Raw genomic sequence first — 13683 nt, 5'->3', positions numbered from 1 at the left:
GGGGGCATGGCCCCTTTCGCCCCTCTCTCCCTGGCTACGCCTATGCATTACACCATCCAGATAATTTATCAATTTTATCAGTGTTTACATTTCTACGCATTTTTATCAAAATTGGCCAGAGATTCATCCAAAAAGTCATCGAAAAATTCGACAAAGACCCACGTCGATTTCACTTTTTATTCAAGAACTGGTTAACTAAACTGGTGGCTGATTGTTTTTTTCTGTATGATTCAATGTTACGAACAGCTTCATTGAATTCACGAAATACGAGATGATTTTATCTGAAACTGTGAATTATCCTTCTTCAGATTTATGTGAGATAAAGCCAGTTCCCGCACTAGTAAATGTGGTTCTGAGAGTACAGGAGCTCAAGTTGTCAATTTTGAGATTACGGGTAGCTCGTAGGTATCTTCGTAAATTAATAGAGGAAGTGGGATACTCCCGAAGAAGGGTGATATCACAATCGGAGAGCTTGACCAGCCAGTTATCATTCGTATCACCTTCACCCCTCCCACCCCTTTCAGAAAATTGCCTATTTTTGCATGTTCTCGCTTTTTCATTTTTTATCCAACAATTTTCCAGGGGGGGTCAGCTGACCCCATTTGCCCCTATGTGCGGACGCCCATGCATGCAATGAATGAACAACAATAAGAATAATACGCGACGATACATGAAATTGGTACCATAGGTATTCACGCTATACAATGGTTGCGATAATAACCGACTGTTCTGGGCTCAGACAAAGGTCGACCACCGCAGACAGAACTAGGCTCAAACCCTAACACTTAAGTGTTCTTTACGGGGGCGAGGCACGAAATATCCCTCAACACGTAGTCTACTTTCACTTTCCACGTACTCTCATCATAGTTGCAAACGGTAACTTTAGCTCTCCGAACCACAGGCTTCCATTTCCTAATTTGTGGAACTACCTCATGCACCCTCCCAAGTTGATACTTCCCACGTTTACCAATGTCTTGGAGAGAACCCACCACTACAAGTTGGCCAGGCTCCCAATTCTCGGCCATTTTAACCATTTTTTCCGGCCCTGAAGCCCTGGCAAGTAAAAATCTATCCATTTGCTCCAAAACTGCTGAGAAAGTGACAAATTGAATCGATAATCCCTTCTTAGTTGGTCACGACTCACGATCATGTGGTTGCCCAACAGCACAGCATGGGTCTAAATATGGGGTCAACAGTGAGGCAGGGGTGATGACAGTAAAATCATTAGGGTCATCACTCAAAGGTATTTGTAAAGAACGACTTTTTAGTAGCTTAAGGACATTTAAACTGACCATATGAACAGTTTAAAGAAAGAAAGTTTAGTTGGTTTGCTGCACACCCCACAAGGTTGTGGAGTCAGCTGACAAACTGGGTTTACGTGATAGAGCTGAATTGTTGAAGTTGGCAAGGGCTGTGAAGAGTTCAGCTAAAGATCCTGAAGCACATGAACTAATTGCTAATCGAATTAGCTCTATCGAATAGGTCGTTAGCAGTGTTGTACGTTGACGCCGTCAATTTGACGGCGTCATTTGACGGTGTCAACTTTTTGTTGACGCTGAGGCTAGCGCCGTCAATTTATTTTTCAGTTGACGGAAGTGATAGCGCCGTCAACTATTTTGCCGATTTTAAGCGTCAAGCGCTATGCGTCATTTTTTTTTTTCATGGAAAATCTCGTTACAAAATAAGAGTTTCACAATGTATTCTGGCCAACGCGACTCATTCGAATTACCGGCTTTTGCGTTGGTTGGAATGGCTACCTGGAATACACGCGGAAGAAGTTCGCCAAATGGTGATCACCCATGTAGCCTATTGAGAACGAGGGATCAGAGACAGAAAGCGAAAAATCCATGAATGGTATCGCGGACGTTGAAGATACTTTATTTCAAGAGCTCTATGCCCCTGACAAGAGCGATATTGGTGCAGTGGACCTCGTTAAAAGATTTATACATGCTAAACTATCACAGCACGCTTGAAACAATGATACCTTTCCGAGTAGGCTAAACGTTTTCAACTTGTTTTTGAAATACAACACACCAATACCAACCAGCGCTGCTGTGGAACGCATGTTTTCACTTGGAAAGGACAATATGCGTCCCAAACACAGCAGATTGTCAGACAAACGTTTTGAAATGCTTGTTTTTCTGCAAGGAAATAACTAATAGCCTAAGCAGGGCCCGCAAAAGTCAATAAAGTCAAAAATTTTTAAGGACCTCGTTTATCCACAAATGAAAGAATAAAGTTGTTTTCCGCACCTAAGGGACTGTTTCTAAGAAGTCTATAGGTCAAAATTGATAATAAAGTCAAAATTTGACAAATTATGGCTTTTAACAAACTTAATTCTGTGTTTCTAGAGAGTAATTTTTGTCAAAATCCTCGTGGAAGCATTGCAAATCAGAAACTGCGATACAATTCGACTCTCGGGGTGTGCGCTTGAGCAACGCACGTTAAGGACTGCTCTCCATTCAGCGGCATCTAATGGATGCAATAATTTCCCGGCAACAAACTTCCACAATCGCAAACTTCACTCTGTCAATCTCGGTGACCGGGCCTGCGTCAGTGATTCAAAGCCTCTACAAGTATGCGAAACTGCCAGGATTAAGCTCTGCAAGAAGCTTTCCCAGTCCGACGATAAAAATTCAATCAATCAATATTAACTCATAAAAGCAGGAAATATGTCACAATGACCACGGATCAGCAGTAACTTTTATCGCAAATTGTCCATTGTTTATTCATTGTTATGTATTTAAATAATTTTTATAAAACACTCCCTCTTCACAAATATGGTCTTTTCGAAGGTCAAAAATTTTGATTTTAGGAATAGCCTACTGACATTCTATAATAAGTTACAAAAATGCCTAAGCAAGCTAAATCGTCTTCTGTCTTCAGCAAAAGTTAGATTTGTGGAGATTTTCCTGTAGCTATAAAACAAAACGAACTTTTTATAATCCATAAAACACCTTGACTTTTCGACAAAATATTACGTTTGGGTCTGAAATCGACAAAATATTATGTTTTGGTAAGTGGTATCAAATTCAAGAAAGAACTGTGCCCTCTATAAATAAGCAATTTCGTTAGGTCAAAATAAAGTCAAAATTTGATAAAAATAAAGTCAAAATTTTTTTTTTTAGGTCAAAATAAAAATGGCCTTACTAATAAGCTAAGCAGCTAATTAAGTTTACAATACAGTCTCAAAACATAATACCTGCTCTTTATTTATAGCTATTGTTAGCCTAAACTTGGTTGAGATATTTACGTTTTATCAGACGCTGGCAAAAAATAGCGCTAGAAATTAGCGCTGACGCTGACGCCGTCAATTTCTTTAAGAGCTTACGCAGTACTTTACGCCGTCAAGTTTTTAGGCAATTCGCGCTGACGCTGACGCCGTCAATATATTTCAATGACGCGTACAACACTGGTCGTTAGTCGTGCATAGTTTATGTCATTTTTGGCATGTGGTAAGCATTGGTAAATCTTCACTTTATCTATGTAATGTTAAGCATCACTGTAATCTTAAAATAGGCTACTGCTTTTGCTTTGAGACTTAGCCCACTAACAACAAAGTCATGTATAATGGTTTTTGCTAGTGTTGTCGTTTAAACCGCTTAACTCTTGTTTTTTGTTTCAGAACGTGAAACTGAATGTAATAATGGTTTAGGGAATTTTGATGTAATCTAAGGATTTTTAAACGTAGCTTTGGAGCTTTCATGGTTTCATTTATGAGAGCACTGGAGACAGGGTTCTGCTGAAAACAAACATTCAAACAAGTTTTCCCAAATCTGATGAAATTTAGAAGACGCTGCTGGGGACAAAAATTGCAGTTTTTGAAATCTTGATTTTGTAAAAAGAAAAGTGGAAGAGAGAGGCTAGGATTGAAAACCTTTCAAAACTGGCGTTTAAAAAAAAAACAAAAAACGAAGACCATATTTTAAAAATCACAAGTTCAAAAGTAGCGTAAAAGTGGAAAATGTGACAAAGCAAAGTTTCAAAAACATTTTTTTTTTAAATCGTATTTGTTCTATAAACTATAAAACTGGCAGCTCTACTACAAATGATTGTTGATTTGTTGAATTTCTACAAGGGAAATTACAAAGTACCGTAATTAAAAGGCAGTGGCTATTTGACCGGCTCCGGTCTTTGAATCTGAAACACTATTTGACCGGTCATGACGTCACTACATAAGCACTTTTTTCTTTCAAAGCAAAAGACGATAAGCGCGTTAAGTTTTAAATTCAACACGTATTCTTAAACTGAGTCCGTGGCGCATACGTAACGTCTCGGGCTGCCATTTTAGAGGGAATGAGTTCGATACTATCCGGAAGCGTTCTCTTTTTTTTTTTTTTTTTTAACTACAAAAGGATACAAACTGATATGAATGAATCAACAAGTGAATAAAAAAGTTTCAAAACGAATTAAAAAAGTTTTTTCTAGTCTTTATTTTTAACAAATTCCTTTCATTTCTTAGCACAAATTCTCTGAAAAAATCACACATTCTAATAGGCTGTAAGATTACGTTTTGCTGAAGTCCGAAGTTAAAAATTAAATCCAGTCTCATTGTTGCACACCAATCAGTCAAGTTTCAAATCATCATCTCAACCAACCCTTCAAGACAACTTTCCACTTTCAAATATTTAGTTAAAAAAAAAAGAACGCTTCCGGATAGAATCGAACTCATTCCCTCTAGAATGGCAGCCCGAGACGTTACGTATGCGCCACAGATTCAGACGAAAAAAAGTGTTGAATTTAAAACTTAAGGCGCTTATCGTCTTTTGCTTTGAAAGAGAAAAAGAAAAAAGTGCTTATGTAGTGATGTCATGACCGGTCAAATAGTGTTTCAGATTCAAAGACCGGAGCCGGTCAAATAGCCACTGCCTAATTAAAACCGGTAGAGTTTTTCATAATTAGCAGTTTTGCTTTACAAAAGAGCTTAGGTTATTTAGGCTAGTGGTTGTAGGTCATATAATGTTGTCAAGTAATATGCAACATTAGGTATACCATATTATCATCATTCTAAAAGGACCAGCTCAGGGGTTTGACTTCGACTTTGGAGCTTGTAGATCTGAGTCCATTTCCAGGTCGGGTCAAATCAAAGACTTTAAATTAAAAAACGGTACACCGATTGTGTTCTTTTCATCATAAAGCAGTGAAAATAAGTTGGGTGATGACCTTGTAAACCTGATATATGTAGAATTGATACAGTAGGCTAGTAACTTGACACCGTACTGATAATTATCAGTTGTTGTTAATGTTGCATATTATTACTTGACAATTATGTATAATTGATAGGATTGAATTGTATAATTCAAAAACAATACATAAAATAAAAAGATAACTATACAAATTCAAAATTTTTCGACAAAACATTCTGCCCCTGTCAGAGAAATAACTTATTTCATCAATTTATGCTACAAACTAGTATGTAGCCTAGCCTAGTTTATAACAGAATGTTAACACCTTTTGTGTTTGTTCTTCAGTTGTGTTTGTAGCCTACGTCGCTCAATGGAGATTTTAATTAATTTTAGTCATTGATTATAAACATTTTATGAATATAATATCTGTTGTTGTGTTTAGATAAATTTTTGAATGTTTTTTTTGATGACAGCATCTTGTTCACAAATCAAGCTACCATTTAAAGTTCAAAAGACAAAAAGCTTTTAACTTTTCATCACAATTTACCGTAAATTGGAAAATACACTCGAATTCAGGATACACCAAATTAAATGTAATTTTTTTGGTGGGAGCCCCCCTGCGACACCCCTACTGTTTTCGTTGTCTTCAGTGAAGACATTGCCTACTTTTACAACTCGCCAGCTGCCACTACATGTTAGTTATATGCATTACATACGGTATATGGCTCTCACGGATATACTATACATTATCTAATATTAGAGCTCGACCAATATCACTTTTTCAGGCCGATACCGATATATATCGGCCGATATATAATATATCAACTACGAAAAATTTGTTATCAACAAAGTTATTAAGCAACAAACCAGTCCAAGAAAGTTTATGCATTGGTTGCTGTAATGGAAAAATCATTCTTAAAACTAATCACAAAAAAACACCAAACAAAAAAGAAATAACCAAATGCAATATCGTTTTGTTTTCAATTCATTATTCAAAGTAGAGGGTTTGTAAAATTTCAGCAAAGTCACTCTGAAAGGCTTTCATAATTTCATTGGACCAATGACGTGCGCTTGAAGATTCGAAGCACCGTGTAGCTGCTTAATACGTCGCATAACTGATTAACTTCCACCGAACGAGGTCATGTGGCTTCTTGCGTCACAATGCTCTGGGCACGAATCGGAAAACTTCCACAATGACGCTACTATTTTCTTCTGTGCAAAGTTTCTCTAGGTTTTTTTCTTTGGGTTTATTTTTGCATGTAATGTGAGCGAAAGTTAATTTTCCCTGGGCCTTTTCTTTCTTACTGTAATACCAAAACTTGACAAATTCTGCTGCATCTTGCTGTGATAGCCTACTTGTATGATCTATTTTGTAACGAATCTTGCCTTATCAATATCACTCGGAGATCAAAGCCACACATTGTGACGTAAGACTTGAAATAAGTTGCGCATGGTTAGTGTAGAAGTACACCAGTACTCCCATCGATTCTTCGAGAAGAATTCACCTATATTACGCTGATTCAATGTCATCAATCGTTGAAGCAACGTAAAACTTGGAAGTTTTCCTGCTTGAATGGAAGCTAAGGGATACAGTATTAACCTTTTTTAGATGCGCGCACTAGAATGGGCGGGAAATTATATTCTCGCAACAATTGTTCGTGCTATGCAAGGACGTTTGAGCAACTTGCGTTTCTTCTAAAGGCATGTATGGCTAGTTTTGAGTGTGCTTTTGCTGGCCGATAATAAATAGCCGATACAATATATCGGTACACTTGATATCGGCCGATACATATCGGCTGACCGACATATCGGTCGAGCTCTATCCAATATGAGTGATGTACGCGTATACAAAAAATATTGATGCCGTCAGCGTAAACGCGAATGTTCGAAAAACCGTACGCGTATGCGTCAACGTAACTTGTAAAAAAAGTTAGCGGCATCTTATTTTGAATTTTCACGAAGAAACACAAGCATCTGAAAGTGTTTATCTGACATTTTGCTGTGTTTTGGTTTCAATATGTCTTTGCCCATTGAAAACATTCTTTCAACTGCAGCGTTGGAAGGTATTTGCATGTTGTAGCAAAAAAAATACATTAAAAAGTATACGTTGACGCTATGCGCTAAAAAAACGCAAAAACTTTACGGTGTAGCCTCAAGCAACAACTATCCAAAAAAATGTGGCCGTAAGCGTTAGCGTAAACAAAAGTCTACACCTCAAGTCTACGGCGTAGAATTTGCGGCGTATACGTACAATCGTACATCTCTGTCTAATTATGCACCTTTCATGGCTCTATTACTTAAAAAGGTTCCCGGCCCCTGGATTAGCGTTATCAATGCCAACATATGTCACTGCCAGATACTTTACACACAGGCACAGCTTAACGGTATTTTACTCTTTGGTGTAAATGGATAGAAGCAACCAGTCAAAACATTTGAACTCTGCAAATCCAGTGGTCTATTCATCTAAATAGGCAACATAGAAGTCATTGGCTTACAATAAGAATATATATATACGGTACACGACAACTGGGCGAGACAAAGTGGGCGATACCCACTTGGGCGAGACCAGGTGGGCGACAAGACAAGTGGGCGACGGCCAAAGTGGGTGACGGAAGCGAAAGTTTGGCCGTTCGGAAAAAAAATACGACTTTTAATTTTTACTTTAAAATACAATGATTGATTTGTGGAAGGGAGGCAATGAGAGTTCTCACGCTGAGTTTCCCGAAGCATTGGAAGCAACATTTTCATTATTTTTTGTAGTCTAGTAATAGCGCTTGCTGTTTGATGTAAATTTGCATTGTGACATCATCTTGACACATTATATTGCAATTTGCGGCGTCAGGGTTTATCGTGAAGCTTAAGGGAAACCCCTCAGAAAAGAGACAAAGGAATGGCCAAGGAGTGATTTAAGTCAGTTATGAACGTTCTCTAACCGCTATCAAAGCTTGTCAGTATGAAATATGACTTTTAATTTTTACTTTAAAATACAATGGTTGATTTATATATTTTTTTGGACATTTTAACCAAATTGACTATATTTTTTTCGGACATTTTGCTAAAAAAATCGGTCAATGACCGAAAAAAAAAACAGCGCACAATTAGTGTTCTTGACGCTATAAATCGTATGTGCGCGGAAAATCCAATGTCTCATAGAGACTTGCTATTAACTTACATTTACAATGTTGTATGTGAAAGTACCAATAAAACTTTAATGGACAGGATCCACCACAGACTATGTGGGACTTCTCAAGAGGCAGAAGTCATAATTTTAACTTGGGCACTTAAAGTCAACTGATATTTTTAATCCGAATGCTCTAGTCTAGACACTGCGTAGCCGCATCAGCAGTTTACAGAACACATTGTGACTGACAGTCATTACTAGGGCCATTTTGTTTATGACCTGAAAATTGGAAAATATGACTTTATTTTTAGAGCATCAAAGTTATGCTAATCTCCGTAGTTAATGATTGGTATGTAAGTTTTTACATGTATTTTAAACAATAACACACTCGAACAACTAACAAAAACTTCTGTTTCGCTTGAAAATCACTACAAACATTCCAACGTCTAATGCATGTACCTACCAAACCAGCCACTTAGTAGTTAAGATCTCAGCACTGGCTGACCTAGTGACCTACCGCAAGTGTTTATAATATTCAGAGACTGGATTGTGTGTTGCGAAATAATGTGTCAAGATGATGTCACAATGCAAATTAACATCAAACAGCAAGCGCTATTACTAGACTACAAAAAATAATGAAAATGTTGCTTCCAATGCTTCGTGAAACTCAGCGTGAGAACTTTCATTGCCTCGCTTCCACAAATCAACCATTGTATTTTAAAGTAAAAATTAAAAGTCGTATTTTATTTTCGAACGGCTAAACTTTCGCTTTCGTCGCCCACTTTGGCCGTAGCCCACTTGGCTTGTCGCCCACTTGGTCCGTTGCCCACTTGGTCCGTCGCCCGCTTGTCTCGTCGCCCAAGTGGGTATCGCCCACTTTGTCTCGCCCAGTTGTCGTGTACCGATATTTATATGTACAGCCCTCGAAATTAGCTTCCATCTACGACGGCAAAAACATTGCCGTCGCCAAATCAACAAACCTTGGGTTGCGGCGGCAATTGCCGTATGCTTTAATCAAAATAAATTTTATGCGCTTCTTCTTCATCATGTGTCACACGGCGGTCGGCTGTAGCCCAGAGCATCACGCACGCTATTTTATACGCTGACAATGCTCTTGTGAACTGTAAAAAGTTTGCAATCTTATAAATACTGGCTTAATTGTTACGCAAAAGTTATTCTTTCATCGAATGCTTATTTTTGACCGGTGTCGTTGCGAATATAAAAAGTGGTACAAAATTGAATAAATGGTTTTTCGGCAGTAAAGAAAAGTAATGCTTCCGATCATATGGCATCGCGCGTTCATGAACGAGCAGTTTTTGTCTTCAAGTATTCCAGTGACGACGCGACAACCTCATCCTCCGATGATTCCGATTCTGACTAGTTTTTTATCCAACAGACTTTGTGTTGCTCGCAGTATCCTAATTGTGCCGAAATCATGTTAGTGTACTGTACATACGTAAATCGAGGCAATTTTCTCGCAGGAAGCTATTGATTTGTTATCGGTACCTGATTGAGCAATTAACGTTATTTCATGATAATTTAACGTCGCTAGATGTCGAATTAATGTGAAACAAGCGTAAATATCTTATTGGGCATTGTTGTTACGCGACATAAATCGCCGGGAAATTTAAATCGATCTGTACTGACTCGAACGTTGAATCAACCCAAAATTAACTTACTTCCCCCCCCCCCCCAATGAGTTATAACGTGAATCACCGTAACAGCGTGCGTATCGCGTTGATCGCTACTTTTGGTATTATTACATCACAACAAATTTATGTATTTTTAAACAGTGCGGTCGTGATAGACTATTCGATTATTTTTTTCTCTTCTCGTTTTGCATGTTTTGGTACAATTTTTTTGTAATAAACGTTCACAGCAATTGCCGAGGCAATTTCAACTTTTGCCGTTTGGCCTTGTCAACGTTTTTGCGAAGTAAAAATATGCTAATTTTAAAGACTGTGTGAGTGTTCACAGCAAGTAAAATAGTCCGAGGTGAGGTCTTGGTGCGATGTTTCTGCTGATTAAACTCAAGCTGCGAGTAAATCAAACAGGAAGAAATTTTGAACAATTTTTGTACGAATTAAATGCTCATTTTGCGACGGCATTTTTATTGCCGTAGCAGAATGGCCATTATGACGTTTGTGGCGGCATTTACCACGGCAATTGCCGTGTGCCGCCGCTAATTGCGAGGACTGTATATACATCTGATATTGTCATTGAGGTTAACACTGCATTTATTTGCCATAGAAATGTGCCGTATCTACAAGCAATACATTCAACTTCAAAGTGGATAAGTCCTTTTCTTAACCAAGGATAGTTCAGTCACAGCTCACAGAATTTTTTTTTCCTTTTGGTATTATCCTATTACTTAGCCTTATTTATCTTTTGCTAAAAAGTCACATAAAAAAATCCTGCAAAAAATATAAGCAAGAACATTAAAAATGCAAAAAAGGGCATTTAAGCATTTTCTAGTGTCATCAGAGGACAATCCATTTTTCTTGAAAAAAAAAGGACAAATCCTCCCAGGACATATTGTCTAAATTTCACCACAATACCACAAAAACATGAAAAAGAAATTATTCAGTTGAATTTTAATTTTTACACAGTCTCACAAGTCACCAGAAACCCTAATGAAATATTGTCCAGCATTTTTTCTCTGAACCGTCTTTAAATGATTCAATGTTTCATTTGCATCCATGTCAAGCTGATCATCAATGTCCTTTCCCTGTGGAGTTGACTGAGTTTGACTTTGAAAATCCATCAAGACTTCAGTCACCCTTTTACTTCAAAAAGCCTATGATTATTTTAAGGTTATAAAACACTTTGGCAGTCGGTTGTCATTCAAGTCTTGCTGCAGTAGAACAAAGTAGGCCTACTCAGATTGCAATCAGTGCAAACTTTGAATAACTGTTACAGGGAGGTAGCAATTGTGCAATAATAAATGTAAGAGTTGGATTAACTAATTTTAGCGGTAGGTTTTTTGATTTGGTTTGTTATGTAATCTATAAAACAGTGCACCTGGATAAGGAATTTTTCTTGATAAGGGAACGTTCAAATATTACGTAACGCCTTCGAGGGGGAGGGGGGGGGGTTTATGCAAAGCGTTACGTTAGCGTCACATCGGGGGGGAGGGGGTTCAAGCAAAACGTTACGTAACGCTTTCGAGTACGGAATGGTAGTTTTTTGTGCTGAATTCGTAGTGAAAAAGCGTTACATGAGGGAGGGGGGGATTGAAAAAAGCGTTACGTTGGCGTTACATGGGGGAGGGGGGGGGGTCAAAAATTCGGAAAAAAAGCGTTACGTAATATTTGAACGTTCCCTAACTGCTAGTTTAATGTGATTGATAATATTATATTAAAGTTTTGCTAATAATATTATATATGATATACCGTTTATGTTTCAGCCTGTTGTTATGTTAAGTGTATAAGTTTGCAAGTAATTGATTAGGCTTGTAATGGCAAGTACATCAGATGTATGTGATATTTTGGAGTTAAGAAGTGAAGAGAGCAAGACTATCACTAAAGCCAGCATTATTAATGAAGCACAAAAGAAAAAACCCACAGCTAAGAAAAATGTGTTTAAAAGGCCAGAGGGAATGCACCGAGAGTTATATGCTTTACTGTATCATGACAATATGGATAAACCACCTTTATTACCAAGTGATACAATACCAACCTATCAAACTGCAAAAGCTAAACTAGGATGTAATGTTGTCAGACCATGGCGTTGGATGCCTTTTACAAATCCTGCAAGATCAGATGGAGCAATTTTTCATCATTGGCGCAGGGCAGAAGATGAAGGAAAAGATTACTCATTTTCGAAATTTAACAAAAAAGTTAATATCCCAATCTATTCGGAACAAGAGTACCACCAACATCTGTCACAAGATGATTGGTCGCAAGATGAAACCGATCACATGTTTGATCTTTGTCGTCGATTTGACTTGAGATGGCATATCATTTTTGATCGCTATGACCATTCAAGATTTCCACGTGAGAAACGTAGGATTCTAGAAGATTTGAAAGAGCGTTATTATGGCATTTGCAATAGTTTAGGAAAGGCAAGAAAACCATCTGGTGAAGTGTTTGATGAAATTGTGTATGACGCTGATCATGAAAGGCGAAGACGACAACAGTTATCAAGACTCTTTGCTAGAACTGAAGAGCAGGTCAAAGAAGAGGCTCTTCTCATACAAGAATTGAAAAGAATCGAAACAAGAAAACGGGAGCGTGAGAAAAAATCTCAAGATTTACAAAAACTAATTGCATTCGATACTGGAAGTGAAGGACCAAGGAGAGTAGAACGGAAGTCTACCAAAAAGAAGTTTCCCGCAGGTGGACATAAGAAAGATGGTAGTAGTGAAGCAAAGTTGTCAGAATCATATGGTATTAAGTTTCCTGATAATAAATCTGCTGGTGTTGTTCTTAGGTCTCAGCTTCTAAAGTTGCCAACTTCTGTTGGTCAGAAAAAAGCAAAATTTTTAGATATGCTATTGACTGATCTAAAAGTGGACGCTCATCCTATGCCTACAGAAGAAGTTGCTCGTTTATTCAACCGCCTTCGCAGTGACATGGTGTATCTATATGACTTAAGAATAGCTTATGCAAATGATGAAATGGAATTACAAACATTAAGATATAAATGGGATGCTTTAGCACCAGGGCATATGCCTCCTATAGAGGGAGCCATTCCATTGTTAAGCCTAAACGACAGTATAAAAAGCAAATCGAAGTCGGAAGGAGAGAGTGGTATGAGGAGTGAAACGGGAAACGAGCAGCTTATTGATGTTGGTTGCCCATCACCAATGAAAATATCATAGTACTGTATCATAATTGTCTAAGAACAACGTGAAACTGAATTTTGTATTGAAGTTTTGACACTTTTTGTTGGATTCATGGCCCAGTGGTTGAATGGCCTGGAAAACCAGCAAACTAACCTTCTATTCCATCTCCAAGCAAATTGGGTGTGCTCACGTTGAACAAAAAGTTGAACCTACTGTTATTTTTAACATAGCAAATGGACATTTTTTTATTCAGTTTATGATATTGTAATGTAATCATACAAAAAATTACTTGTGCACTGCATTATTGTTACTATTACACTTCAGTGGCTTTTTACGATGTGGGATTAATCTTGCATGTTTTCTGTAGTAAAAACTTCTTGTCTTTTTTAAGACTTTACGCTGGCGCGGTCAAATGATATTTGAACTGTCTCCACTCCCCATTTCATAACGTGAATATCAAATTGCCAAACCAGAAAAATTACCACTGCCTTAAAGAACATTTTTACTTCGTTATACTTATAGAAGAGTTTTGTTGCAATGATGACGATTTCAATTTTAGGCGTTTTTTTCTGTCCATTAAACTTTGTCAGAGTTCAACACGTTTGAAGCAATGTTTATAACTTAGTTGCTTCGACTTTAGGTGATCATGT

The 13683-nt window shown here is 37.7% G+C and overlaps 1 protein-coding gene across 1 annotated transcript; it reads left to right on the top strand.

Moving 5' to 3' along the window:
* Positions 1–11658: 11658 nt before the first annotated feature.
* LOC145779419 (DNA methyltransferase 1-associated protein 1-like) lies at positions 11659–13647 on the top strand. Its single transcript, XM_082591005.1, has one exon. It carries the CDS (start codon positions 11705–11707, stop codon positions 13067–13069), a length of 1365 nt encoding a protein of 454 aa, XP_082447131.1. The 5' UTR covers positions 11659–11704; the 3' UTR covers positions 13070–13647.
* Positions 13648–13683: the final 36 nt, after the last annotated feature.

The sequence above is a fragment of the Aplidium turbinatum genome, chromosome 11 (assembly GCF_918807975.1).
Source record: "Aplidium turbinatum chromosome 11, kaAplTurb1.1, whole genome shotgun sequence".
Taxonomy (NCBI): Eukaryota; Metazoa; Chordata; class Ascidiacea; order Aplousobranchia; family Polyclinidae; genus Aplidium; species Aplidium turbinatum.
This window is presented reverse-complemented; position numbering and strand designations above follow the sequence as displayed.